The sequence below is a fragment of the Oncorhynchus gorbuscha genome, linkage group LG09 (assembly GCF_021184085.1).
Source record: "Oncorhynchus gorbuscha isolate QuinsamMale2020 ecotype Even-year linkage group LG09, OgorEven_v1.0, whole genome shotgun sequence".
In the NCBI taxonomy this organism is placed as follows: domain Eukaryota; kingdom Metazoa; phylum Chordata; class Actinopteri; order Salmoniformes; family Salmonidae; genus Oncorhynchus; species Oncorhynchus gorbuscha.
In genome coordinates, this window is record NC_060181.1 from 22,680,975 (window position 1) to 22,708,244 (window position 27,270).

The window sequence follows — 27,270 nt, forward strand, 5'->3', positions numbered from 1 at the left end:
ACATACCTTCTCTAACCCAGAGGGTTGAGTCCTGTACTTTAGTGTTCCAGCCCAGTATTTCCCCTATATTCATGCCTGCCGCTGCTAAATCGTTGCCGCCACGCCCATTTAAACATTTTTAAAATATATATATTTATACCGAGACGCGCTTTTAAGTTTGAGAATTTTTGTCTTTTGGGGTTTTTCAATTAGGTAAATGCAGAAGGGCAACCCCATGCTTCAGCCTACAGGTTATAATGCTTTTGAAGAGAAAATACTATTTCAGATGGTGATAATACAATTTTCATTCAATTTGGAGTAGAATGTGCTTACATTTTTGGGGGGATAAACACTACCAGCACATTGGTATTCTGAGCCCATTGGTATTCCAAGCGTCATTCCGTTCTTGTTAGCCAGTCCACAACATGATCCCTGCTGGCTGTTCTAATTCCCCCTGCTGTCCGGGAACGTCCGTGTTCTGCCTCCTTTCCCAGGGGAGAATCTCACACCTTTCTTCTGCAGGGAAAATGTATGGCTTCATCCAAAATGGCACCCTGTTCCTTACATAGTGCACTATATAGCCCTATTGGGCCCTGGTCAAACCCTGTGCACTATATTGGGTGCCACTTGGGACGCAGACAATGTCCTCCTCTGCTGGCTCCAAGGATATGCTGAGTTAAGGGGTTGAGTAATTCGACCGGGTCTGCAGCAGGCTGTAAGGCAGGGCACTGCAGGCTGAGAAACGTGCCTAACCGGAGGTTGATCAGAGAGAAACGTGCCCAAACCGTGGTGTAGGGTAAAGCTGGTCTTGGATAACTTCAGAATTTTCCCCACTAATGGTTAAGGTTAGGATTGGGGGAGAGGAAGCTGATGCTAGATCTGTACCTAGGGAAAACTTTACCACGCAGCCCAAGGCGTATTGGATCCTCCATATTGGATGTGGATACATAATGATGCAATGGTCTGTTTATGCATACGGTTAAAACTGTTAGTGTTGGGTATCAGGATTTCTTTTTTGATGATATTGCAGTATATATATATATATATATATACATTCATTTTTACAATTTTGAATATTATTTTTGTGCTAGTTGGCTGTACCTGTACCAAAACTGCAGTATCTTTCCTTCATAGCTTGTTCTCCATCTTCGTTTTTAATAGTGAGCCAATTTGTTTTCAACACTTTTATTTCCATGACTGATCTGGACATACAGTATATGGTGAGCAATATGTTTGAAACATTGAATTGATACTGCAATAAAATCGCAGTATCGAATGGCAATAGATATAGAATCGTGAGTATCGCAATACATATCATATTGGCACCTACTCTAAATATAGTGATATTGTATCATGAGGTCCCTGCCAATTCCCAGCACTAGTGCAAACTGTTGCTGAGTAACTGTGGAAGAAATATTAGCTTTGCTGCTCTCCCTCCATGTTGATGACCGTACGTTCTCTCATAGTAGGCTACTAAATCACAAGATGTTTCTGTATGCTTCAGATGTAATGCCACTAATATCATCCTTATGGGTAGGTTTTTGGAACAAGGTTATTGTGATATGCAACCAGGTTTTATTAAGCATGATATGAAACAAGAGAGAGACCACACAAATGTGTTAATTCGACTGTTCTGTAGCCTACTGCTAGGGCTCTGGCTAGTGCTAACTGGACCTTGCCCAACCAATGATGTCCAGCATTAGCTGCTGCTGTGCTGAGCTCAGACCCATAGAGAAAGCAGTGTCCTAATTCTCTCTGCCTCTCTCTCTGCCTCTGCCTCTCTCTCTGCCTCTCTCTCTTTCTCTCTGTCTCTCTTTCTCTCTGTCTCTCTTTCTCTCTCTCTCTCTCTCTCTCTCTCTCTCTCTCTCTCTCTCTCTCTCTCTCTCTGCCTCTCTTTCTCTCTCTCTCTTTCTCTCTCTCTTTCTCTCTTTCTCTCTCTCTCTCTCTCTCTGCCTCCCTTTCTCTCTCTCTCTCTCTCTCTTTCTCTCTCTCTCTCTCTCTCTCTCTCTCTCTCTCTCTCTCTCTCTCTCTCTCTCTCTCTCTCTCTCTCTCTCTCTCTCTCTCTCTCTCTCTCTCTCTCTTTCTGCCTCTCTTTCACTCTCTTTATCTGCCTCTCTTTCTCTCTCTCTCCATTTCACATTCTCCCCTCTGCTCTGTGGATAATGGTGCTGGGGCTCAGTGCACTGGCTAGAGTTAGTTCCAGGTCAGTCTGTCCACTTGCCCAAAGACACAGAGCCCAGCAGTGAGGGAGGGAGGGCGTTAGGGGCAATCCAATCTAAAAGCACTTCAGATCTGGGTGACTGACGGCTAGTGAGGTGACAGACATGGAGGGGACGTGTAGCACACACCCCCATCTCCAGCATCAGCATCACTTTCCTCCACCTCACACCTGCCCAGACCCATTAGCACACACCCCCATCTCCAGCATCAGCATCACTTTACTCCACCTCACACCTGCCCAGACCCATTAGCACACACCCCCATCTCCAGCACCAGCATCACTTTCCTCCACCTCACACCTGCCCAGACCCATTAGCACACACCCCCATCTACAGCACCAGCATCACTTTCCTCCACCTCACACCTGCCCAGACCCATTAGCACACACCCCCATCTCCAGCATCAGCATCACTTTCCTCCACCTCACACCTGCCCAGACCCATCTACAGCACCAGCATCACTTTCCTCCACCTCACACCTGCCCAGACCCATTAGCACACACCCCCATCTCCAGCATCAGCATCACTTTCCTCCACCTCACACCTGCCCAGACCCATTAGCACACACCCCCATCTCCAGCATCAGCATCACTTTCCTCCACATGGACTGAAACGGTACCATTTTGTTTCTCTCCGTATCCTACACACTTTCAATATTTAAATAATAAATCATTCGATTTTTTTTCCATTGTGTTAATGATTGTTGATTGATTTCCTTGTTGTTAGTATAAGCAGCTTGGATTACTGACAGACAGGAGAGAGGATTATCTGAGCCTGGGGGAAGTCATCATGTTGTGTTTCAATACTGCTAATACTACCGAGTGTGTTTCCTCTTGATTTAAAATAGCTTATTTAAGGCATTATAGGTCCATAGAATCTGTTTGTGCCATCGTGCCAACTCCCTGTCACTCATTGTCATGGCATACAGATCCTTAAATGCTAGATCCTACTGACATGCACAGACGGACAGTAGCATTGCTCTGCTACCAGAAAAGCTTCATCACACTATTGCCAAGGCAGCATCAATTTTATGGCAGGTCTTGTGGCCCCGGCCTTATAAATGACGTGGATTGATTCTGGTTAATGGCCAGCCGGATGTAAGTGGCTTTCGGAGCGCCTCTGGTTTTAACAAGCTATCTTTTAATAGAGACCAAATGATGAAATGATTGTGTGGAATGGATGAGGTTATAGGCTTTAAACAATATGCCGTCTTTTCTCCTCTACGATGTGAGGGCTCTCTTTCCCTCTTTCTCTGAAGTCTTCTTTTCTGCTACTGTCTCTCTCTCTCAATTACATTTTTCAATTTCAATTTAAGGGTTTTAGTGGCATGGGAAACATATGTCAACATTGCCAAAGCAAGTGAAATAGATAATAAACTAAATTGAAATAAACAATAAATATTAACAGCAAATATTACAGTTCCAAAAGAATAAAGACATTTCAAATGTCATATTATGTGCAAATAGTTAAAGTACAAAAGGGAAAATAAATAAACATAAATATGGGTTGTATTTATTTATTTACAATGGTGTTTGTTCTTCACTGGTTGCCCTAATCTTGTTGGGAGAAATCTGAGAGAAATATGTCACTCTAATATGGTCATACATTTGGCAGTAGGTTACGAAGTGCAGCTCATTTTCCACCTCATTTTGTGGGCAGTGTGCACATAGCCTGTCTTCTCTTGAAAGCCAGGTCTGCCTATGGCTGCCTTTCTCAATAGCAAGGCTATGCTCTGTGTTGCTGTTGATGCAACCTTGGGAAAATCCTCTTTCTCGCTCTCTGTTTTTCTCTCTCTGTCTCTCTCTTTTTCTGTCTTTGTCTCTCTCTTTTTCTGTCTGTGTTGCTGTTGATGCAACCTTGGGAAAATCCTCTCTCTCGCTCTCTGTTTTTCTCTCTCTGTCTCTCTCTTTTTCTGTCTCTGTCTCTCTTTTTTTCTGTCTCTCTCTCTCTTTTTCTGTCTCTGTCTCTCTCTCTCTTTTTCTGTCTCTGTCTCTCTCTTTTTCTGTCTCTGTCTCTCTTTTTTTCTGTCTCTCTCTCTCTTTTTCTGTCTCTGTCTCTCTCTCTCTCTCTTTCTGTCTCTCTCTCTCTTTTTCTGTCTCTCTCTCTCTTTTTCTGTCTCTGTCTCTCTCTTTTTCTGTCTCTGTCTCTCTCTTTTTCTGTCTGTCTCTGTCTCTCTCTTTTTTTTCTGTCTCTCTCTCTCTTTTTCTGTCTCTGTCTCTCTCTTTTTCTGTATCTGTCTCTCTCTTTTTCTGTCTCTGTCTCTCTCTTTTTCTGTCTCTGTCTCTCTCTTTTTCTGTCTCTGTCTCTCTCTTTTTCTGTCTCTGTCTCTCTCTTTTTCTGTCTCTGTCTCTCTCTTTTTCTGTCTCTGTCTCTCTCTTTTTCTGTCTCTGTCTCTCTCTTTTTCTGTCTGTCTCTCTCTTTTTCTGTCTCTGTCTCTCTCTTTTTCTGTCTCTGTCTCTCTCTTTTTCTGTCTCTGTCTCTCTCTTTTTCTGTCTCTTTCTTTTTCTGTCTCTGGCTCTCTCTTTTTCCTTCTGGCTCTCTCTTTTTCTGTCTCTGTCTCTCTCTTTTTCTGTCTCTGTCTCTCTCTTTTTCTGTCTCTGTCTCTCTCTTTTTCTGTCTCTGGCTCTCTCTTTTTCTGTCTCTGTCTCTCTCTTTTTCTGTCTCTGTCTCTCTCTTTTTCTGTCTCTGTCTCTCTTTTTCTGTCTCTCTCTTTTTCTGTCTCTGGCTCTCTCTTTTTCCTTCTGGCTCTCTCTTTTTCTGTCTCTCTCTCTTTTTCTGTCTCTGTCTCTCTCTTTTTCTGTCTCTGTCTCTCTCTTTTTCCTTCTGGCTCTCTCTTTTTCTGTCTCTCTCTCTTTTTCTGTCTCTGTCTCTCTCTTTTTCTGTCTCTTTCTTTTTCTGTCTCTGGCTCTCTCTTTTTCCTTCTGGCTCTCTCTTTTTCTGTCTCTGTCTCTCTCTTTTTCTGTCTCTGTCTCTCTCTTTTTCTGTCTCTGTCTCTCTCTTTTTCTGTCTCTGTCTCTCTCTTTTTCTGTCTCTGTCTCTCTCTTTTTCTGTCTCTGTCTCTCTCTTTTTCTGTCTCTGTCTCTCTCTTTTTCTGTCTCTGTCTCTCTTTTTCTGTCTCTTTCTTTTTCTGTCTCTGGCTCTCTCTTTTTCCTTCTGGCTCTCTCTTTTTTTTCTGTCTCTGTCTCTCTCTTTTTCTGTCTCTGTCTCTCTCTTTTTCTGTCTCTGTCTCTCTCTTTTTCTGTCTCTGTCTCTCTCTTTTTCTGTCTCTGTCTTTTTCTGTCTCTCTCTTTGTCTCTGTCTCTCTTTTTTCTGTCTCTGGCTCTCTCTTTTCTCTGTCTCTCTCTTTTTCTGTCTCTCTCCTTCTGGCTCTCTCTTTTTCCTTCTCTGCTCTCTCTTTTTTCTGTCTCTGTCTTCTCTTCTGTCTCTGTCTCTCTCTTTTTTTTTCTGTCTCTGTCTCTCTCTTTTTCTGTCTCTGTCTCTCTCTTTTTCTGTCTCTGTCTCTCTTTTTCTGTCTCTGTCTCTCTTTTTCTGTCTCTCTCTCTCTTTTTGTCTCTGTCTCTCTCTTTTTATGTCTCTGTCTCTCTCTTTTTCTGTCTCTCTCTCTCTGTTTTATTTCTGTCTCTGTCTCTCTCTCCTCTCTTTTTTTTCTGTCTCTGTCTCTCTCTTTTTCTGTCTCTGTCTCTCTCTTTCTGTCTGTCTCTCTGTCTCTCTCTTTTTCTGTCTCTGTCTCTCTCTTTTTCTGTCTCTGTCTCTCTCTTTTTCTGTCTCTGTCTCTCTCTTTTTCTGTCTCTGTCTCTCTCTTTTTTTCTGTCTCTGTCTCTCTCTTTTTCTGTCTCTGTCTCTCTCTTTTTCTGTCTCTGTCTCTCTGTCTTTTGTCTCTCTGTTTTTCTGTCTCTGTCTCTCTCTTTTTCTGTCTCTGTCTCTGTCTCTTTTTTCTGTCTCTGTCTCTCTCTTTTTCTGTCTCTGTCTCTCTCTTTTTCTGTCTCTCTCTCTCTCTTTTTTCTGTCTCTCTTTTTCTGTCTCTGTCTCTCTTTTTCTGTCTCTGTCTCTCTCTTTTTCTGTCTCTGTCTCTCTCTTTTTTTTCTGTCTCTGTCTCTCTTTTTCTGTCTCTGTCTCTCTTTTTTTTTCTGTCTGTCTCTCTCTCTGTCTTTCTGTCTCTCTGTCTCTCTCTTTTTTTTTCTGTCTCTGTCTCTCTCTTTTTCTGTCTCTCTCTCTCTGTTTTATTTCTCTCTGTCTCTCTCTCCCTCTTTTTCTGTCTCTGGCCCTCTCTTTTTCTGTCTCTGGCTCTCTCTTTTTTTGTCTCTGTCTCTCTCTTTTTTTGTCTCTGGCTCTCTCTTTTTCTGTCTCTGTCTCTCTCTTTTTTTGTCTCTGGCACTCTCTTTTTCTGTCTCTGTCTCTCTCTTTTTCTGTCTCTATCTCTCTCTTTTTCCTTCTCTGGCTCTCTCTTTTTCTGTCTCTGTCTCTCTCTTTTTCCTTCTCTGGCTCTCTTTTCTGTCTCTGTCTCTGTCTCTCTCTTTTTCTGTCTCTGTCTCTCTCTTTTTCTGTCTCTGTCTCTCTCTTTTTCCTTCTCTGTCTCTCTCTTTTTCTGTCTCTGTCTCTCTCTTTTTCCTTCTCTGGCTCTCTTTTTCTGTCTCTGGCTCTCTCTTTTTCTGTCTCTGGCTCTCTCTTTTTCTGTCTCTGTCTCTCTCTTTTTCCTTCTCTGGCTCTCTCTTTTTCTGTCTCTGTCTCTCTCTTTTTCTGTCTCTGTCTCTCTCTTTTTCCTTCTCTGGCTCTCTCTTTTTCTGTCTCTGTCTCTCTCTTTTTCCTTCTCTGGCTCTCTTTTTCTGTCTCTGGCTCTCTCTTTTTCTGTCTCTGTCTCTCTCTTTTTCTGTCTCTGTCTCTCTCTTTTTCTGTCTCTGTCTCTCTCTTTTTCTGTCTCTGTCTCTCTCTTTTTCTGTCTCTGTCTCTCTCTTTTTCTGTCTCTGTCTCTCTCTTTTTCTGTCTCTCTCTTTTTCTGTCTCTGTCTCTCTCTTTTTCTGTCTCTGGCTCTCTCTTTTTCTGTCTCTGGCTCTCTCTTTTTTTTTCTGTCTCTGTCTCTCTCTTTTTCTGTCTCTGGCTCTCTCTTTTTTTCTGTCTCTGTCTCTCTCTTTTTCTGTCTCTGTCTCTCTCTTTTTCTGTCTCTGTCTCTCTCTTTTTCTGTTTCTGTCTCTCTCTTTTTCTGTCTCTGTCTCTCTCTTTTTCTGTCTCTCACTTTTTCTGTCTCTGGCTCTCTCTTTTTCCTTCTGGCTCTCTCTTTTTCTGTCTCTGTCTCTCTCTTTTTCTGTCTCTGTCTCTCTCTTTTTCTGTCTCTGTCTCTCTCTTTTTCTGTCTCTGTCTCTCTCTTTTCTGTCTCTGTCTCTCTTTTTTCTGTCTCTGTCTCTCTCTTTTTCTGTCTCTGTCTCTCTCTTTTTTCTGTCTCTGTCTCTCTCTTTTTCTGTCTCTGTCTCTCTCTTTCTTCTATGTCTCTGTCTTCTCTTTTTCCTGTCTCTCTGTCTCTGGCTCTCTCTTTTTCTGTCTCTGTCTCTCTCTTTTTCCGTCTCTGTCTCTCTCTTTCTCTCTGTCTCTGTCTCTCTCTTGTTCTGTCTCTGTCTCTCTCTTTTTCTGTCTCTGTCTCTCTCTTTTTGTCTCTGTCTCTGTCTCTCTCTTTTTCTGTCTCTGTCTCTCTCTTTTTTCTGTCTCTGTCTCTCTCTTTTTCTGTCTCTGTCTCTCTCTTTTTCTCTGTCTCTGTCTCTCTCTTTTTCTGTCTCTGTCTCTCTCTTTTTCTGTCTCTGTCTCTCTCTTTTTCTCTGTCTCTGTCTCTCTCTTTTTCTGTCTCTGTCTCTCTCTTTTTCTGTCTCTGTCTCTCTCTTTTTCTGTCTCTGTCTCTCTCTTTTTTCTGTCTCTGTCTCTCTCTTTTTCTGTCTCTCTCTTTTTCTGTCTCTGTCTCTCTCTTTTTCTGTCTCTGTCTCTCTCTTTTTCTGTCTCTGTCTCTCTCTTTTCTGTCTCTGTCTCTCTCTCTTTTTCTGTCTCTGTCTCTCTCTTTTTCTGTCTCTGTCTCTCTCTTTTTTTTCTGTCTCTGTCTCTCTCTTTTTCTGTCTCTGTCTCTCTCTTTTTCCTTCTCTGTCTCTCTCTTTTTCTGTCTCTGGCTCTCTCTTTTTCTGTCTCTGTCTCTCTCTTTTTCTGTCTCTCTCTCTTTTTCTGTCTCTCTCTCTTTTTCTGTCTCTCTCTCTCTCTTTTTCTGTCTCTGTCTCTCTCTTTTTCTGTCTCTGTCTCTCTCTTTTTCTGTCTCTGTCTCTCTCTTTTTCTGTCTCTGTCTCTCTCTTTTTCTGTCTCTGTCTCTCTCTTTTTCTGTCTCTGGCTCTCTTTTTCTGTCTCTGTCTCTCTCTTTTTCTGTCTCTGTCTCTCTCTTTTTCTGTCTCTGGCTCTCTCTTTTTCTGTCTCTGTCTCTCTCTTTTTCTGTCTCTGTCTCTCTCTTTTTCTGTCTCTGTCTCTCTCTTTTTCTGTCTCTGTCTCTCTCTCTCTTTTTTCTGTCTCTGTCTCTCTCTTTTTCTGTCTCTGTCTCTCTCTTTTTCTGTCTCTGTCTCTCTCTTTTTCTGTCTCTGTCTCTCTCTTTTTCTGTCTCTGGCTCTCTCTTTTTCTGTCTCTGTCTCTCTCTTTTTCTGTCTCTGTCTCTCTCTTTTTCTGTCTCTGTCTCTCTCTTTTTCTGTCTCTGTCTCTGTCTCTCTCTTTTTCTGTCTCTGTCTCTCTCTCTTTTCTCTGTCTCTCTGTCTTTTTCTGTCTCTGGCTCTCTCTTTTTCCTTCTGGCTCTCTCTTTTTCTGTCTCTGTCTCTCTCTTTTTCTGTCTCTGTCTCTCTCTTTTTCTGTCTCTGTCTCTCTCTTTTTCCTTCTCTGGCTCTCTCTTTTTCTGTCTCTGTCTCTCTCTTTTTCTGTCTCTGTCTCTCTCTTTTTCTGTCTCTGTCTCTCTCTTTTTCTGTCTCTGTCTCTCTCTTTTTCTGTCTCTGTCTCTCTCTTTTTCCGTCTCTGTCTCTGTCTCTCTTTTTTCTGTCTCTGTCTCTCTCTTTTTCTGTCTCTGTCTCTCTCTTTTCTGTCTCTGTCTCTCTCTTTTTCTGTCTCTGTCTCTCTCTTTTTCTGTCTCTGTCTCTCTCTTTTTCTGTCTCTGTCTCTCTCTTTTTTCTGTCTCTGTCTCTCTCTTTTTCTGTCTCTGTCTCTCTCTTTTTCCTTCTCTGTCTCTCTCTTTTTCTGTCTCTGGCTCTCTCTTTTTCTGTCTCTGTCTCTCTCTTTTTCTGTCTCTGTCTCTCTCTTTTTCTGTCTCTGGCTCTCTCTTTTTCTGTCTCTGTCTCTCTCTTTTTCCTTCTCTGGCTCTCTCTTTTTCTGTCTCTCTCTCTCTCTTTTTCTGTCTCTCTCTCTCTCTTTTTTCTGTCTCTGTCTCTCTTTTTTCTGTCTCTGTCTCTCTGTCTCTGTCTCTCTTTTTTCCTTCTGTCTCTGTCTCTCTCTTTTTCTGTCTCTGTCTCTCTCTTTTTCTGTCTCTGTCTCTCTCTTTTTCTGTCTCTGTCTCTCTCTTTTTCTGTCTCTGTCTCTCTCTTTTTCTGTCTCTGTCTCTCTCTTTTTCTGTCTCTGGCTCTCTCTTTTTCTGTCTCTGTCTCTCTCTTTTTCTGTCTCTGTCTCTCTCTTTTTCTGTCTCTGTCTCTCTCTTTTTCTGTCTCTGGCTCTCTCTTTTTCTGTCTCTGGCTCTCTCTTTTTCTGTCTCTGGCTCTCTCTTTTTCTGTCTCTGTCTCTCTCTTTTTCTGTCTCTGTCTCTCTCTTTTTCCTTCTCTGGCTCTCTTTTTCCTTCTCTGTCTCTCTCTCTCTCTTTGGTCCACACATTTTGTTTCCTCCTCACTGTACACTGACCAATCAGTTATGTTGTGTGGTGAACGTCAGAGAAGTCCTACTAATGGCCCTGAGTAAATGGATGTGTTTCTCTCTCCTTCCCCTGGTAGATTGGTATCAGAGAGGTGAAATTCCATCAGGGGACTGTTTTGAGGAGTTGAGGCTAGACATTTTGCCTTCTCATTTTGGCAATGGTAAAAACTGTTTTTAGATATATATATTTGACTGTATTTCACTTTATTCAGACAGAGATTGTAGGAAATGAGAGAGTAAACATAGTGAGGGATGAAGATGCAGAATAGTGGTGGGGCCAGGATTCGTACCCATGCTGGGGTGGTGTTTATGTGTTGTCTGCTAGACCACCCTCAGGCACTAGTCTCACTAAACTGACGTTGTCCTTTGTCCTGTCCTCTTTTTATTTCTTCTTTACAGAAAAGATGTGGGCTTAAGAAGATTCTTCCCCAAGAGTTTACTGGATTCAGTCAAGGTGAGATGATGCTTCACAAAAAATCCTCAAGGACCAGTCAGTCTCCAATGCATTCTCAGAGAGAGCACCGACCACCGCTTCATATGAATGTAGCACGCACTTTGACGATTCCGTATTTCCTTTCTGCCCTCTGAAGTGTCTTCTAGCTGTGTGTGTGGATCTCTTGGTTCTGGGACCTTTGTTCCAGCCTGGGACAGGCAGAGTTGGCCTAGTTCTAGGCTAGCATTCCTCGTACATACAGGCCTGTGGGGGAAAGAGCCCCAACTGAATCAAACCCACTCATTTGTCGACTTCTCGCATCACAACAGTGCCAGACACTGTTCTATATACTGTACTATTTAAGACAGCTTTTTTTTGGTTTTGGCCAAAAGCCAGTCTCACGCACACACACACACACACACACACACACACACACACACACACACACACACACACACACACACACACACACACACACACACACACACACACACACACACACACACACACACACACACACACAGAGACAGTCTACCAGGAAAACCCACTGTTAAATATGCTAAACTCTGCCAGCCGTGCAAGGAGTTTAGCATATTTAACAGAGCCTTGATGGTGGGTTTTCCTGGTAGTCTGTGTCTCTGCGTGTGTGTGTGCGCGCGCGTGTGTGTGTCTCAGCCGCCAGCCATGTGTGTGATGTGATGGATTTATGGCACGTGTGTGGGTGTACAGAGCTACGGGGGTGCCACGATGGGGCGGCGTGAACGTGGGGCCCAGTGCCCCGGGGAAGGGTGCATTGGAGTCGGTGAAAGAGGGGTGGACAGATGCTCTGCCTGGAGGTGTGGGTGGCGCCTAACCCCACAGCCCCACATGTCACTGCTAAACCCACTTCACCCCCCCTCCCCTGGGGGGAGGCTACTTCTGGGGATGTGCCTCAGAGTTACTCTCCCATCCCCCATTCCAGTCACAGCTCCCCTTGGAAAACATGAAATCACATCTTTGTAGCCAGGCGCCTGTTTGAAAACACACCCTAACCATCCATCCATCCTTACCTCCCTCCATCCGCCCTCCATCCCCTCCAGCAATCCTTCCCTCCCTCCCTCCCTGCATCCATCCATCCTTCCCTCCATCCATCCAACCCCCCCCACCCCACCCCCCGTGTGTGTGTGTGTGTGTGTGTGTGAAAACATAATCTTTCTGGAAATGACTCTCCCCTACGTCACAATGACACGGTGAACAGATTAAGCTTTCAGCGATGACCTGAAGCCACGCACGCACGCGCACACACCCACTCTGACACACATACATACTCCCGACTCCCCCACACACACACACTGTTTTGATGAACAGAAGTATGTTAACACAATTATTCTCGCTCCTATCCACTCCACTGGACAGTGAACATTACCTGGCAGATGGCTGAGGTCGGAATATAACTCACTGAAAGTGTAATCAAATTAGGCAATAAAATAAATTATTGATTACACAGAGGTTCACATTTACATAATTACCATCGCCAGGTTTACAGCAGAAGGATTCCATTTAGAGAGATGATGACTGGCTCTGCTGGAAAAAGTGGAGGGAAACGTGAGTTTCATTTGGTTTGGAACCAGAGTCAACAATTGTGTATCCCAAATAGCACCCTGTTATCTCTAAAGTGCACTACTTTTTACTATGGACACTGGTCAAAAGTAGTGCATTATATAGGGCACAGGTGTCAAACTCAATGGAATGAGTTTGACTTCTATGATATAGGGAAGAGGGTGCCATTTGGGATGAATACAGTGTCAGAGGACATCTTTAGAATGATGTACTTGTGTGGACATTTCCAACCTGTTTTAACTCCACCTGATGGGTTGACTTTAGGACTCTATATGCTCATAAATCCACTTTTTAATAGTGAATATTCTGATCTTTGTCAAGTCAAAACATGACCTCTGTTACAACTACAGTACTATAAATTGTCTTTATGCTGTCAATGTCTTTCAAAGTACTACTTTGTATACACCGAGGGACACGTGCCATCAGTTTGCCTGTGCCAACATTAAAGCACATCATCAAGGGTAGTCAAATGGCATAGAATATATACAGATTCAGAAAGATTCATCTATACACATCAGTACACTACTGTACTGTAGCAACTGTAGGCCAGCTCATTGGCCCTACTCAGCTGGGAGGGCCCTCCCTCCCTGCCAGGGTTCTTAGGGGAGATGGAGAGATACTCTGAGCTCAGCTTCCTCTCAGGAAGGGTGGAGGGGACAAGCTCTGTGATTACTCTACATGCTACTATTATGTTCTACAGTAACTAAGACCTCCAGATAGGATCAGGGGATCCATTCCTAGAATTCCGGTGTTTTCCAACCCCCACCCCCTGACCATTAAGTGGAGTCTAAAATGCTGCATTTATAAGTCGTTGATTTTAAAAGCCAGTATGCAGACTAATAGGATAGACAGCTGTTAGCATAAGTCCTTGTTGAATTAGCCTAACTCTGCAGGGAGTTGATTTACATTACATAATTGCAGTGGCATTTTTAATTAGTGTGTGTGTGTGTGTGTGTGTGTGTGTGTGTGTGTGTGTGTGTGTGTGTGTGTGTGTGTGTGTGTGTGTGTGTGTGTGTGTGTGTGTGTGTGTGTGTGTGTGTGTGTGTGTGTGTGTGTGTGTGTGTGTGTGTGTGTGTGTGTGTGTGTTAATAGTGTCAACATCAGCTGTCATTAAAGCACGATGTCTCATGCATTTTTAATGGAGTTTAAACTCACTGGCCGTGTGATGGACGACAGAGTCACTATTGACCCGGTCACATTGATCAGGCCACCAGCTCCAATAGTCTCTAAACTGATTGAACTATGAACTGGTCTGTCTCTCTCACTGGTGTGTACTAAATGGCACCCTTTTCCCTTCACCCATTGGGCTCTGGTCAAAGTAAGGGGCACTATAAAGGGAATAGGATGCAATTTGGGGGACACACCCCCAGTCCCCTGCTATGACCCTAATTGGCATGACACTCAATATATATTCTCCAATCAATACGGTTATCAATATCATTCACTTCTTTCTCACAGAGGTAAAGTGTATTAAAGTGATAGACAGCTTTTTTTAAAGGGGCGTTCTGGGATTCTGAAGGGGTAAGACAGTTCAACTAAATTCAGTCATGTTATATACTTTAAGAATCAATGGCTATATATCATTACTTTAAAACCCCTTCAAGTGGATGTACTAATCTCAGATTGCCCATTTAGAGCAGTCGGAGAAATGAACTAGAGCATTGCTTTCCTTTAGCGGTAGTCTGTGCTTTAAGCAAGCTCCTCTTGTTCAATGACAACCCAAACATCATGTAGTCTATGGAATCAGAACAATAGAAAGGGAAAGGGGGAGACCTAGTCAGTTGTCCAATTAAATGTATTCAACTGGAATGTGTCTTCCGCATTTAACCCAACCCCTCTGAATCAGAGAGGTGCGGGGGGCTGCCTTAATCGACATCCACGTCTTCGGTGCCCGGGGAACAGGGGGTTAACTGCCTTGTTCATGGGCAGAACAACAGAAGAGCTGCCTACTGTCCTTCACCCGGGATAACTTTCCTTGTCTTTCATGTGTTTCACACTTGCTCTGTTTGATACTATTAACATGACTTGGTGTATCAGTGCCCTGTTCTCTATGCCCTGGCAAGCTTAACCAGGGCCATGGTTGTGTCCCAAATGGCACCCTATTCCCAACATAGTGCACTACTTCTGACCACGTCCAAAAGTAATACACGATATAAGGAATAGGGTGCCATGAGGGACACGTGGGTCTGCCTGTCTAGTAACTACTCTCTCCCTCTCTGCCAGGCCAAAACCCTGCGGAAGCTGATTCAGCAGACGTTCAAACAGTTTGCCAACATGAATGATGACCAGAGCATCCTCAAGTTCCTGGAGATTCTGGCGCCTGTTTACAGATATGATAAGGAGTGTTTTAAATGTGCTCTCGGGGTAGGCTGAATTTCACTTGATTACATGTTTTCTTCTGGGTTTCAAATAAAACATATACCGTCAAGATGGACATTTTAAGAATCCCAGAGAATGACTCGTACTGAACACAACTGAACTCGTACTGAACACGACTTAACTTGTACTGAACACGACTGAATGTGTTGTACTTGTTTTCTCAGAAACTCTATGGTAGTTAGGTGTGGAGTAATGCCTGGGATATTATGGTTGTATTTGGGTGGGTCTAGTCTGCATCTCTGTAGCTTAAATAAAAAATGACCAAGTTCATAGTGTCCCCTACTGGCCATAAGGAAAACAACAGTTGTTGTTTTTGGTTTCCCAGCAATGACAAAAGATGGCAACAATTAATCTAGCATTCCCTCAGATCTACTTCAAACAGTTCAAATGATGTAGCAGATGTGTTTTCATGGTTATGAGTTGGCACTTTGAATCCGACAGATTGAACTCTCAACTTAAATGTCATTGTGTGTGTTTCGCTCTTTTCCTCTTGTTGATTTGTGACTGAACTGAAGACATTTCTCAAATCTTCTTTTTGTTTTTCTCTCCGTCTTCCTTTCCTCCTGACAGTTGAGCTGGGTCATCCAAGTAGAGCTAGCCATTGGACCCGAGGAGGGCATTAGCTACCTTACAGACAAGGGTTCGACTGTGAGTCGGAAATGTTCATTTCAATATGTATTGTTTTGTGTATCCTTGTCCTGCATCTCCACACAAACAAGCACAGCCATTACAGTTGCACAACTTATATAATTTTGACTGAAACCAAAGACGTCAAACTAAAGATATTTAGGACATGTGGTGTGGTTTTCCTCGAAGAACAGCTGTCCGTCACTTAGCTGGAACCAAACACTACTTGTAACCTAGGAGTTGGTCTCTCTTCTATCTCCTCCCTATACAATACATTTCTGCCCTGAAATATTGGCATGAATGAATTGTGATTTTGAAAGAGTATTCCTGATCATTTTCATGTTGTCCTCAGGGGCTGAGGTAATGAAACACATGTGTCTGTCTGTCCGTGTGTGTGTGAAAATCTTCCCAAAATGGCCCAAGGATTTTTGTTGTTTTTACCCATCAAACTGAGGGTATCAGATGTGTTCCATGTTATATCACCATGAGCCATGGCGTTGAGAGGTTAGTTCTGGAAGCCATGAGACCCCTTTCATTCAAAGGATACGCCAAAAACATCCCTCTCAACAACAAAAAATGTGCCGCTTGAAATTGAATGTTTTCACTGAACGAATAGCTAGATAACACAAAATACATCTTCCTGAGAAATACTGTGACCATTTTAAAAGTTAAAATGGAATCATCATTACTTTAAGAGTCATCTGAAACATTGTACATTAACACATATTTTGCTCCCTTGCGTGCACTTTAATGAATTGATTGATTGATTGATTCCTCTTCTCCAGCCAACACACCTGGCCAACTTCACCCAGGTGCAGACCATTGGATACTCCGTCATGGAGGACAAGGAGAGGAAGGGCATGCTGCAGCTCAACGTAGCCGGTGCTGCTGAGGTACCAATCAACCATTTCATAATAACCCTTACATTACCATGAGGTTGACTTGAACATGATTCATTTAACATGAGTAAGTGCACACATTGATATAACCTTTGTGAATAGTGCTAATTTGACCTAATATTAGATCACTTTTTTTGTAGCCAAGTCCCCCCTCCCCCTCTGTATGTACTCATATTGTGTTTTTATTGAGATTTTCCTTTGTGTCAATATCTGCTTTCAATTTACTACTATTGGAAGCGGAAGTAGCGTGTGAAACATGGATTTCTTGGGATGGATTTTTCAGAACAGTGGACATAAGTGTTCCATTTACAAATGGTTCCACATAGAGGTCTTCCTGTTGGGGATTACTTTTACTGTAACACACATTCATTCACTCTGGGCTCCCCCCTGTATGAATGGACCCTTTCATTTGTGATGGGCTGGCCATAGAGGATTATTATAGTATTGTGTTACTACTCTGTCTGCCATAGACGATTATTATAGTATTGTGTTACTACTCTGTCTGCCATATAGGATTATTATAGTATTGTGTTACTACTCTGTCTGCCATAGAGGATTATTATAGTATTGTGTTACTACTCTGTCTGCCATAGAGGATTATTATAGTATTGTGTTACTACTCTGTCTGCCATAGAGGATTATTATAGTATTGTGTTACTACTCTGTCTGTCTGCCATAGAGGATTATTATAGTATTGTGTTACTACTCTGTCTGCCATAGAGGATTATTATAGTATTGTGTTACTACTCTGTCTGCCATAGAGGATTATTATATTATTGTGTTACTACTCTGTCTGCCATAGAGGATTATTATATTATTGTGTTACTACTCTGTCTGTCTGCCATAGAGGATTATTATAGTATTGTGTTACTACTCTGTCTGCCATAGAGGATTATTATATTATTGTGTTACTACTCTGTCTGCCATAGAGGATTATTATAGTATTGTGTTACTACTCTGTCTGCCATAGAGGATTATTATATTATTGTGTTACTACTCTGTCTGCCATAGAGGATTATTATAGATTATTATAGTATTGTGTTACTACTCTGTCTGCCATAGAGGATTATTATAGTATTGTGTTACTACTCTGTCTGCCATAGAGGATTATTATAGTATTGTGTTACTACTCTGTCTGCCATAGAGGATTATTATATTATTGTGTTACTACTCTGTCTGCCATAGAGGATTATTATATTATTGTGTTACTACTCTGTCTGCCATAGAGGATTATTATAGTATTGTGTTACTACTCTGTCTGCCTGTCCATAGAGGGTTATTATAGTATTGTGTTACTACTCTGTCTGTCTGTCTGCCATAGAGGATTATTATAGTATTGTGTTACTACTCTGTCTGCCTGTCCATAGAGGGTTATTATAGTACTGTGTTACTACTGTGTCTGCCAGTCCATAGATGATTATTATAGTATTGGGTTACTACTCTGCCTGTCAGTCAGTGGTAGCAGTCAGTAGTGCACTATAAAGGGAATAGGGTGCCATCTTGGACGCAAGCCAGGAGTAAGATGTGGCGGGTGGTAAAGTGAGGAACACAGTCACAGTGCTATTCTGTAGTCATCTGTTCACTGTGGTATTACTGTTGTTATGAATCAGCACAGGAAGGATTATTATATGTCAGTGGAATATTATGGATATTGTCTGCCATAGTTATTATAGTGTGTTACTGTGTGTTAGTTATTATAGAGCCTGTGTTCATGAATTATTATATTATTGCGTGTGTGCTACCTTCTGTGTGTGTCTGTAGTGATGTGTGTCTGTGTGTCTGTAGTGCGTATATGTGTCTGTAGTGTGTGTGTGTGTGTGTCTGCAGTGTGTGTTTGCGTGTCCATAGTTATTATAGCGTGTGTGTCTGCAGTGATTATTATAGTGGGTTACTACTCTGTGTCAGTCAGTGGTAGTCAGTGTGCACTATAAAGTGTGCCATCTTGGACGCAAGCCAGGAGTGATGTGTGTGTGTCACAGTGCTATTCTGTAGTCATCTGTTCACTGTGGTATTACTGTTGTTATGAATCAGCACAGGAAGGAAGTTATGTCAGTGGAATACATGGATATTGTGTGTGTGTCTGTGTGTTAGTGAGCCTGTGTTCATGAATGCGTGTGTGCCCTTGTGTGTGTCTGTAGTGTGTGTGTCTGTGTGTCTGTGTGCGTGCAGTGTGTGTGTGTGTGTGTGTGTGTCTGCAGTGTGTGTTTGCGTGTGTGCGTGTGTGTCTGCAGTGTGTGTGTGTGTGTGTGTGTGTGTGTGTGTGTGTGTGTGTGTGTGTGTGTGTGTGTGTGTGTGTGTGTGTGTGTGTGTGTGTGTGTGTGTGTGTGTGTGTGTGTGTGTGTGTGTGTGTGTGTGTGTGTGTGTGTGTGTGTGTGTGTGGTGTGTGTATATGCATCTGCAGTGTATGTGTGTTTGTGTGTCTGCAGTGTGTGTCTGCAGTGTGTGTGTGTGTTTGTGTGTCTGCAGTGTGTGTGTTTGTGTGTCTGCAGTGTGTGTGTCTGCAGTGCGTGTGTCTGCAGTGTGTGTGTGTGTGTGTGGTGTGTGTGGGTCTGCAGTTTGTGTGTGTGGGTCTGCAGTGTGTGTGTGTGTCTGTAGTGTTTGTGTGTGTGTGTGTGTGTGTGTGTCTGCAGTGTGTGTGTGTCTGCAGTGTGTTTGTGTGTGTGTGTGTGTGTCTGCAGTTTGTGTCTGTGTGTGTGTGTGTGTCTGCAGTTTGTGTGTGTGTGTCTGCAGTTTGCGTGTGTGTCTGCAGTGTGTGTGTGTGTGTGTGTGTGTGTGTGTGTGTGTGTGTGTGTGTGTGTGTGTGTGTGTGTGTGTGTGTGTGTGTGTGTGTGTGTGTGTGTGTGTGTGTGTGTGTGTGTGTGTGTGTGTGTGTGTTGGTCTGCAGTGTGTGTTTGTGTGTCTGTGTTTGAGACAAATGCGGAGTTCCCCCTACAGTGTTTGTGTGATGGGAGGGGGCAGCTGGCAGCCCCAGGCAGAGCAGAACAGTTGTAACAGCCCTGTCCGTCTGTCTGTCTGTCCCTCTGCCCGTGCTGGTAATAATGGCTCTTTGTGGGCTGCTGTTGTGTCCACAGCCTCTCACAGTGACCACGCCGTCACTCACCACAGCTGAAAACATGGCCGACCTCATAGACGGCTACTGTCGCCTGGTAAACGGAGTCACCCAGTCCTTCATCATACGGCCGCAGAAAGGTACATCTTCCTCACACACACACACACACACACACACGCTGTCTCAAAAACACACTAAGAAGTGTACTTGTGTATGTTTGATAGCTTGTGTTTGTGTTGATTTTACGAGATGGTTTTCAAGACACACACACTATCTCAGAAAGATAGTAGTCTACATTTGAGTTTGAGTTGTTTTGCTGCTGACATGGTTAGGTAAGTCTCACACTGTCTGAAAAAGATACTTCTACTAAGAAGTATTACTATAGTTGAAGGGTTTGTGTTTATTGACATTACTTGGTTTTCAAGATTGCTTTGCGGCAGTGACGGTCACAGATTCACTCTGCCTTGGGTGATGTTGTCATTTGAGTCTAAATGGACTGCATTGTATTAGGCAATCACCATGACAGTAGGCAGTAGTGTGATTCCTTTCTGTTTACAAGGTTTCCAGTTGTAGCTTGATTTGGATTCATGTATTGTTTTGGTCATGACTGCCATGTTTAGCAGTCGTACTTGAATTCACTTTCAATACCTTTATCAGTCTGAGAGAGATCTGGTATTCTTAACAAACACCTAGTCTTTTCTCGAGCAAGAAAGCATTAGAGATCTGTTATTTGGGAAGGGTCTTTTAAGCCTTTTTTGGAGTTGGACTGTGTGCTTTTTCCTGTGTGGGAGGGAGGGGAGCGGTTCAAACAGGCTACTCCTCTCCTGTGTTTGTGATTTTCCCCTCATTTTACATTTAACATTTTAGTCATTTAGCAGTGTGACTTACAGTAGTGAGTGCATACAGTTTTCATACTTTTTCACATTGGTCCCCCGTGGGAGTCAAACCAACAACCCTAGCATTGCAAGCGCCAATGCTTTACCAACTGAGCCACACGGGACCGAGACCACCTCTTCTTTTTTATTTAATATTTCTTTAGTGGCTAGATTTGATTTAATATTGCCAATAGTGTAGCTTCCAGCAATGTAATTGTCTGCATCATTTCCAATCCCCCATATATTTTTGGGGTAAATATATGTATAAAATATACATATATTAATTTGTATTTATTTTCCGTTATTATTTTCCCCTAACCCTACCATCCCAATTGGAGTAAACTAATGGACAACAACACTTAGTCTTCTACTCCCAGTTTATACATACTAGTTACATTTGACAGACACTATTTTACAAAAGTTGTCTTTTGTTTGTTTTTATTCCCATTCTTCAGCTCCACTCAACCCCTCCCATCTATCTCTGAACACCATCCAGTTTTTAGTTATTTATTTGTCATATATTTTTCAACTGTGCTGTGATGTTTCACAAAAATTCTGAACCTTTCTATTCTCATAGATTCAACAGATTGTAAATTAAAGATAAATTAAAGATAAATTAAAGATAAATATTTTAGCTAAGAGTATTGGTATATTATTGATTGATTGACTATGACTTTTTAAATCACCCAGCAGTGCTATTTGCAGAGTTAGTTCCAGATAAATAAATAAATAAGCTACATATGGACAGTACCACAACTTAATGATCTAATGATTCTGTCTCTTTGCAGCAAAAATCATCAGAACTGGGATAGTTGTATCCCCCAAATATATACAATTTGATTAGTGTTGAGAATTCTGGATTATAATTTAAATTTAAAAACTCAAATTTTGGAATCCTGCATAGTTTTGTGTAAATTCATAAACCATGTGCCATGGAATCGGTACATTAAAAATCTCTTCCCAACTATTTTGCAATCTATATTTACATTTACATTTAAGTAGAGCGACTTACAAATTGGATATGGTAGAGCTGTCCATTTTTTGGTCCTTCAATGAAACCGGTATACTTTTTTATTTATCACAATTTTCTTTAGACAATTTTGGTCTTTTAATGCGAAGCCGACAGACAAGTTTCAGATAACACTGTCACTTGGAATTTTGTATTCTGGTATTCAAAATGATGATGCTTTACGGTATATGCTTTGCTTAACAATATCTCTCATCTGTATTTTCAGAGGGAGAGAGAGCACTGCCTTCAATCCCCAAGTAAGTATCTGCCATACACTAAATGATTTGTCAATGGCTATACTTTGAATGTTCATTCATGTAAAAATGATATATGATGGTGTTAACATAAAGAGCTGTGTAAGAAACAATCAAACAAACAAAAATGAGGGAAAAAAACATCTGCTCAGTAAATCTATTTGTAGGACCCCTAGCGTCAGAGCTCTGTTATCCAATGACACCCATTGTATTTCCTCTCCATGCTATAATTACTGGATATTAGGTAATTCAGGGAAATAAGTTGACTAGTCAGAACTAGTGTTAGAGAGGTGTTTTCCACACCTTCTCTCACTCTTTTAAAAACCCACTCAAGACAGTTCTGGGGCAGAATCCTGATAAATAGTTCCCTACAGTAGGATCTTCTCAGAATATCTCCTCCCTATTCCCCTCCTATTGGTCCAGCACCTCCACACTAGATTCTTCCAAGACTGTTCTGTTCTCTTATTGGTTCAGCACCTCAACACTCGATGCTTCCATGAAGAAGAGTGGCTCAGAGGAGGAGAATGATACTCAGCATAGTGTGGATGTTTTCCACATAGCCCCAGAGATTATTTTCAGGAATATGCTGGATCCTCCTGGAGTTGTTTCGGATGCTGTTGATTTACTTGCTGGTTTTAGGTTAGGGAATTTCTCATGTTGATCCTCTCTGTCTCCAACCTTTACCCTTCAGGGTGCCCAACAATGAGAAGAGGATAGTAGAGGGGGTGGTCCGGAGCGCCGGGGTGCGTGCCATCTCTGTCTCAGGTAAGAGATCTGTGCCTCCTCAACATCGCAGACTTTTACTGGATATAGCAGGGTTATTGATGGAAGAAAATATGACCATGCTTTTTTATAATATAATCCCAATCAAGATAATTCCAGATGCTTCCTGTCCATTGATCTGTAAAGCCACTGGATATTATTACTTATTAGATATCTAATACAGAACCCATCACATGAAATCCCTTACTTGGATGTGTGTGGGTATTGGGGTTTAATGATGCTCAATGATGGAATAACAGGGTATTATACTTTAGCCATTTATGAAAAGCGGGCAGAATTGATATGATTTAGGCCTAGTCTCTGTCAGCTCTAGTCTTTGTTGTTGATCCTAAGATGTAGATGGTTAGTGCAATCACAGGACATGTTAAGCTTTCTCCACCGATTATTCTTCTAAGAGCAAGAACAGATGCCGGGCGTGTGTGTGGTGGTAACAGGAAATCAATTCAGCATGATAAGTAATGGTGAAGCTGAGTAATTTGGGGCTGAAGGGCTGTAACACCATGGTGGATAATAAACGTCATCTGCTGAGACAAACAGTCCAGTCCAGGGCCAGGTCAGATTTAATCTGTGTCCCAAATGGCACCATATTCCCTACATAGTAGTACACTATGTAGTAGTAGTACACTATGTAGGGAATATGGTGACTTTTGGGATGCATACAGCCTTAACATGCCTGTGGATTAGCAAGTGGCAGGGGGAGTCAGTGCTAAGGAGATGGGTAGGACGGGAGGGGATTGGCGGGTTGAGGAGGTTAACAGGGGCAGCAGGTGCCTCTACTTCTCTCTTCCCCATTCTATTTCTTTCTCTCCCCCCTTCTCCCTCTTTCCCAGTCTCTCTCTCCCCCTCTCCCTCCCTCCATCCCTCTGCCTCTCCCTCTTCCCCAGTCTATCTCTCTCCCCCCTCTCCCTCCCTTCCCGTCCATCCCTCTACCTCTCTCTCTTCCCCAGTCTCTCTCTCCCCCTCTCCCTCCCTCCCCGTCCATCCCTCTGCCTCTCCCTCTTCCCCAGTCTATCTCCCCCTCTCTCTCCCTCCCCGTCCATCCCTCTACCTCTCTCTCTTCCCCAGTCTATCTCTATTTATCTTCCTCTTTATTTCTCTCTCCCGCTCTCTCCCTCCCCGTCCATCGCTCTGCCTCTCTCTCGTCCCCAGTCTATCTCTATCTCTCTCCCCCTCTCTCTCCCTCCCCGTCCATCCCTCTGCCTCTCTCTCGTCCCCAGTCTATCTCTATCTCTCTCCCCCCTCTCTCTCCCTCCCCGTCCATCCCTCTACCTCTCTCTCGTCCCCAGTCTATCTCTATCTCTCTCCCCCTCTCTCTCCCTCCCCGTCCATCCCTCTGCCTCTCTCTCGTCCCCAGTCTATCTCTATCTCTCTCCCCCCTCTCTCTCCCTCCCCGTCCATCCCTCTGCCTCTCTCGTCCCCAGTCTATCTCTATCTCTCTCCCCCCTCTCTCTCCCTCCCTGTCCATCCCTCTGCCTCTCTCTCGTCCCCAGTCTATCTCTATCTCTCTTTCTCTTCTTTATCTCCTAAATGTCAGAGGACTGTGATGGAACTGCTGAATGTTAATAGCCTGGGGGCTCCAGTGACAGACAGATTAAGGCCTGATTGAAGGGGTTAACTGACCAGAGGTTAGGGGTGTAGAGAGTCAGACATTATGGTATCAAAGAGATGCTTGTTTACTATGCTGCTGAGAGAGGAGAGCCTGACACTGAGGTTGGGAGGTTCAGAGGGTGACATAGGGTGTCCTTAAATGTCATAGGGTGTCATTAAATGTCATAGGGTTTCATTACATGTCATAGGGTTTCATTAAATGTCATAGGGTGTCATTAAATGTCATAGGGTTTCATTAAATTTCATAGGGTGTCATTAAATGTCATAGGGTGTCATTAAATGTCATAGGGTTTCATTACATGTCATAGGGTTTCATTAAATGTCATAGGGTGTCATTAAATGTCATAGGGTTTCATTAAATTTCATAGGGTGTCATTAAATGTCATAGGGTTTCATTACATGTCATAGGGTGTCATTAAATGTCATAGGGTTTCATTAAATGTCATAGGGTTTCATTAAATGTCATAGGGTGTCATTAAATGTCATAGGGTTTCATTAAATGTTATAGGGTGTCATTAAATGTCATAGGGTTTCATTAAATGTCATAGGGTGTCATTAAATGTCACAGGGTTTCATTAAATGTCACAGGGTGTCATTAAATGTCATAGGGTTTCATTAATGTCATAGGGTTTCATTAATGTCATAGGGTTTCATTAAATGTCATAGGGTTTCATTAAATGTCATAGGGTGTCATTAAAGTGACATAGGATGTCATTAAAGTGACATAGGATGACATTAAAGTGTCATAGGGTGTCATTAAGTATCATAGGGTGTCATAGGGTGTCATGAAAGTGTCATAGGGTGTCATTAAATGTCATTAAAGTGTCATAGGGTGTCATTAAAGTGTCATAGGGTGTCATTAAAGTGTCATAGGGTGTCATTAAAGTGTCATAGGGTGTCATTGGTGCAATAGGGTGTCATTAAAGTGCCCTAGGGTGTCATTAAAGTGTCATAGGGCATCATTAAGTATCATAGGGTGTCATTAAAGTGTCATAGGGTATCATTAAAGTGTCATAGGGTGTCTTTAAAGTGTCATAGGGTGTCATTAGTGTCATATGTTGTCATTAACTGCCATAGGGTGTTATAGGGTGTCATTAACTGCCATAGGGTGTCATAGGGTGTCTTTAAAGTGTCATAGGGTGTCATTAGTGTTATATGTTGTCATTAACTGTCATAGGGTGTTATAGGGTGTCATTGAGTCTCATAAGGTTTCAATAAATGTCACATAGGGTGTTAGTGTCACAGGGTATCTAACGATTCCTCAGCTCTCAAGGAGAAGGTGAATCATATATGTATGGGAGTCAGTCATAGGGAACTATTATTTGATTGTAGCTACACAGTAATATGAAGGTTGAGAGGTGTTGTATTCACTGATAGTATATATTCACATATTTGGTTAAGAGTTTACTGGTGTGTTGCAAACTATATGGTTTGATGATTTCTGGGCATATTCTCATAGTAGGCCTATTTAAAACAATTGTTTAAATAAAGTTCTTGAAACAAACCACGGGAGAATTCTACTCTCTACTGCTATCAGTAAATAATAGTAATGCTTCTAGTTTCAGTCTATTTGAAACTGTTTTAGTTATTTTTTGTGAATATGTTTTAGCAATTTATTCAGACAGTTAGGAAGATCAGAGGGGGAGACAGGCAAGTGGAAGAAACCGTGAGCAAGGTGGGGATCGAACCCCGGTGTGCGGTGGGGAGTTGTATATGACACTTATGCCAAGAAATGTTAACATGACACCACAGCTCTGCACTTGATAGTTTTTTTCTTTTTGATAGTTTTTCTTTTTATTTTGACGGTCCGAGTTCCGTGTTTACACCAGTTCTCCCTGATACCATCCGTCAATGCCATTTCTCAGAAAGAGGTCAGAGAGAAATTCCCGTAGGGACAGCAGCATCTTGCTGCTCACACAAATCCAATATATTTGACTGAATTCATTCCATATGTGTCAACGTACAGTTGTACACAAGACCTTTTGTAGAAGTGCGAATCAATTCCTTAGCCCTGGCCGCCATATCAGGCATAGAATAGTGAAGGACTTATTACTATGCTGTTGATTGAAAAGCAGAATTGCCATAATTTGAGTAAGGCTATAGTTCCCCTGTCGGCTTTGACTTCCCTGATGGTATAGAAAAGAAGAGATGTATTCATATTATTATTGACCTTTTTCATGTCGTTTCATAACAGACGTGCCATGACAGAGTGGTAATGATTTCTGGGGTGTAAAATGGATATGTAGCATTTTGTCTGTAATATGGGGAAAGTTTCGGACACCATCACACCAACATTTATCACTCCTTAACATATACACAAATGCTATCTGCTGCTCAATGTGTGTTCTGTGGTGTTGGGTGAAGTTTCCCCTAGATGCTAATCTTGGGTCAGTTTTGCATTTTCCCCACTAATGGTAAAAGTTAGGATTGAGGGAGGGGAAGCTGATTATAGATCTGTACCAAGGAGAAACTTCACCCCAGAGCTGTTTCTGTCAGAAAAACTATTAGCCTCTTTTTCTCACCATCTCTCCTGCTCTGTCATCCTTCTCTCTGATTGGCTGAAGATTCTGTGAACTCTGTGACCCCGACGCCTCCTAAACCTGCTAAAGCCAGGCGCTTTCTCCTTCCTTTCGTCTTCTGTGCCCATGACTCTCCGCCAAAGGGTACCACTGCTCTGATTGGCTTACTCGACTGACTCTGCTTTCTGTTTTGCTCTGACTAACCCTGTCTGCCCCACTGTCCCCAAATCCCCAACACTCACACAACACGTGTGTAGGGGATTTAGGGGAAATGAGGGGATGAAACTTTAGCTGAATGAAAGTTCTAGTGTGAAGTGCATTAAAATCTCTCTAAAATGACTGACAAAGCAACACCAGAACTAGCCTGGCGGGGAAAAGTTTGAGAAACTGTGTTAAGAAGGAACATGTCTAGTAAATGAGATGACGTACATTACATTTACATTACATTTAAGTCATTTGGCAGACGCTCTTATCCAGAGCGACTTACAAATTGGTGCATTCACCTTATGACATCCAGTGGAACAGTCACTTTACAATAGTGCATCTACAATACCCTATCCCTGACGTGTCTGAAAATTTAAAAAAAACATTGAAACTGATCCAGTTTTCCAATACAGTGAGTCCCCATTTTATTTTCCAGGAAGCGTGTCGTCTGTTGATTGTAGTCGAGCCATGGCCCGCAAATCAATAGAGGTTGCATCCCAAATGGCACCCCATTCCCTATATAGTGCACTACTTTTGACCTGAGCCCAATGGGTCTTGGTTAAAAGTAGTGCACTATATAGAGAATAGGGTGCCATTTGGGATGTATATAGAGCCTGACTGGGCTGTATCTGGGCTGATGGCGCAGCGATCTGGTTGATCCGCAGCATCCCAAATGGCACCCCATTCCATATATAGTGCACTACTTTTGACCTGAGCCCTATGGGTCTTGGTTAAAAGTAGTGCACTATATAGGGAATAGGGTGCCATTTGGGATGTATATAGAGCCTGACGGGGCTGTATCTGGGCTGATGGCGCAGCGATCTGTTTGATACGCAGCCAGGTTCAAGATGCTGTAAGCATCAGACCACCAAACTCTTAAAGACACCCTTTAATAGCTGTACATCTAATTTAACAACCATCTGTTTATATTGCTA

At 42.5% G+C, this 27,270-nt stretch overlaps 1 protein-coding gene across 23 annotated transcripts in view; it reads left to right on the top strand.

Moving 5' to 3' along the window:
* The window catches only part of ptk2aa (protein tyrosine kinase 2aa), a 180,338-nt gene that overhangs the window by 122,657 nt on the left and 30,411 nt on the right, over positions 1-27,270 (top strand). For 13 of the 23 annotated variants that reach the window (XM_046361717.1, XM_046361716.1, XM_046361705.1 and 10 more), the window contains 8 exons: positions 10,497-10,551; positions 14,353-14,493; positions 15,079-15,156; positions 15,921-16,028; positions 19,106-19,223; positions 21,194-21,224; positions 21,913-21,986; positions 26,177-26,275. In XM_046361717.1, the coding sequence (XP_046217673.1) occupies positions 10,497-10,551; positions 14,353-14,493; positions 15,079-15,156; positions 15,921-16,028; positions 19,106-19,223; positions 21,194-21,224; positions 21,913-21,986; positions 26,177-26,275 (704 nt within the window). The remainder of the gene's footprint in view (positions 1-10,496; positions 10,552-14,352; positions 14,494-15,078; positions 15,157-15,920; positions 16,029-19,105; positions 19,224-21,193; positions 21,225-21,912; positions 21,987-26,176; positions 26,276-27,270) is intronic. The other 10 variants (XM_046361724.1, XM_046361706.1, XM_046361707.1 and 7 more) reach the window with 1 other exon arrangement.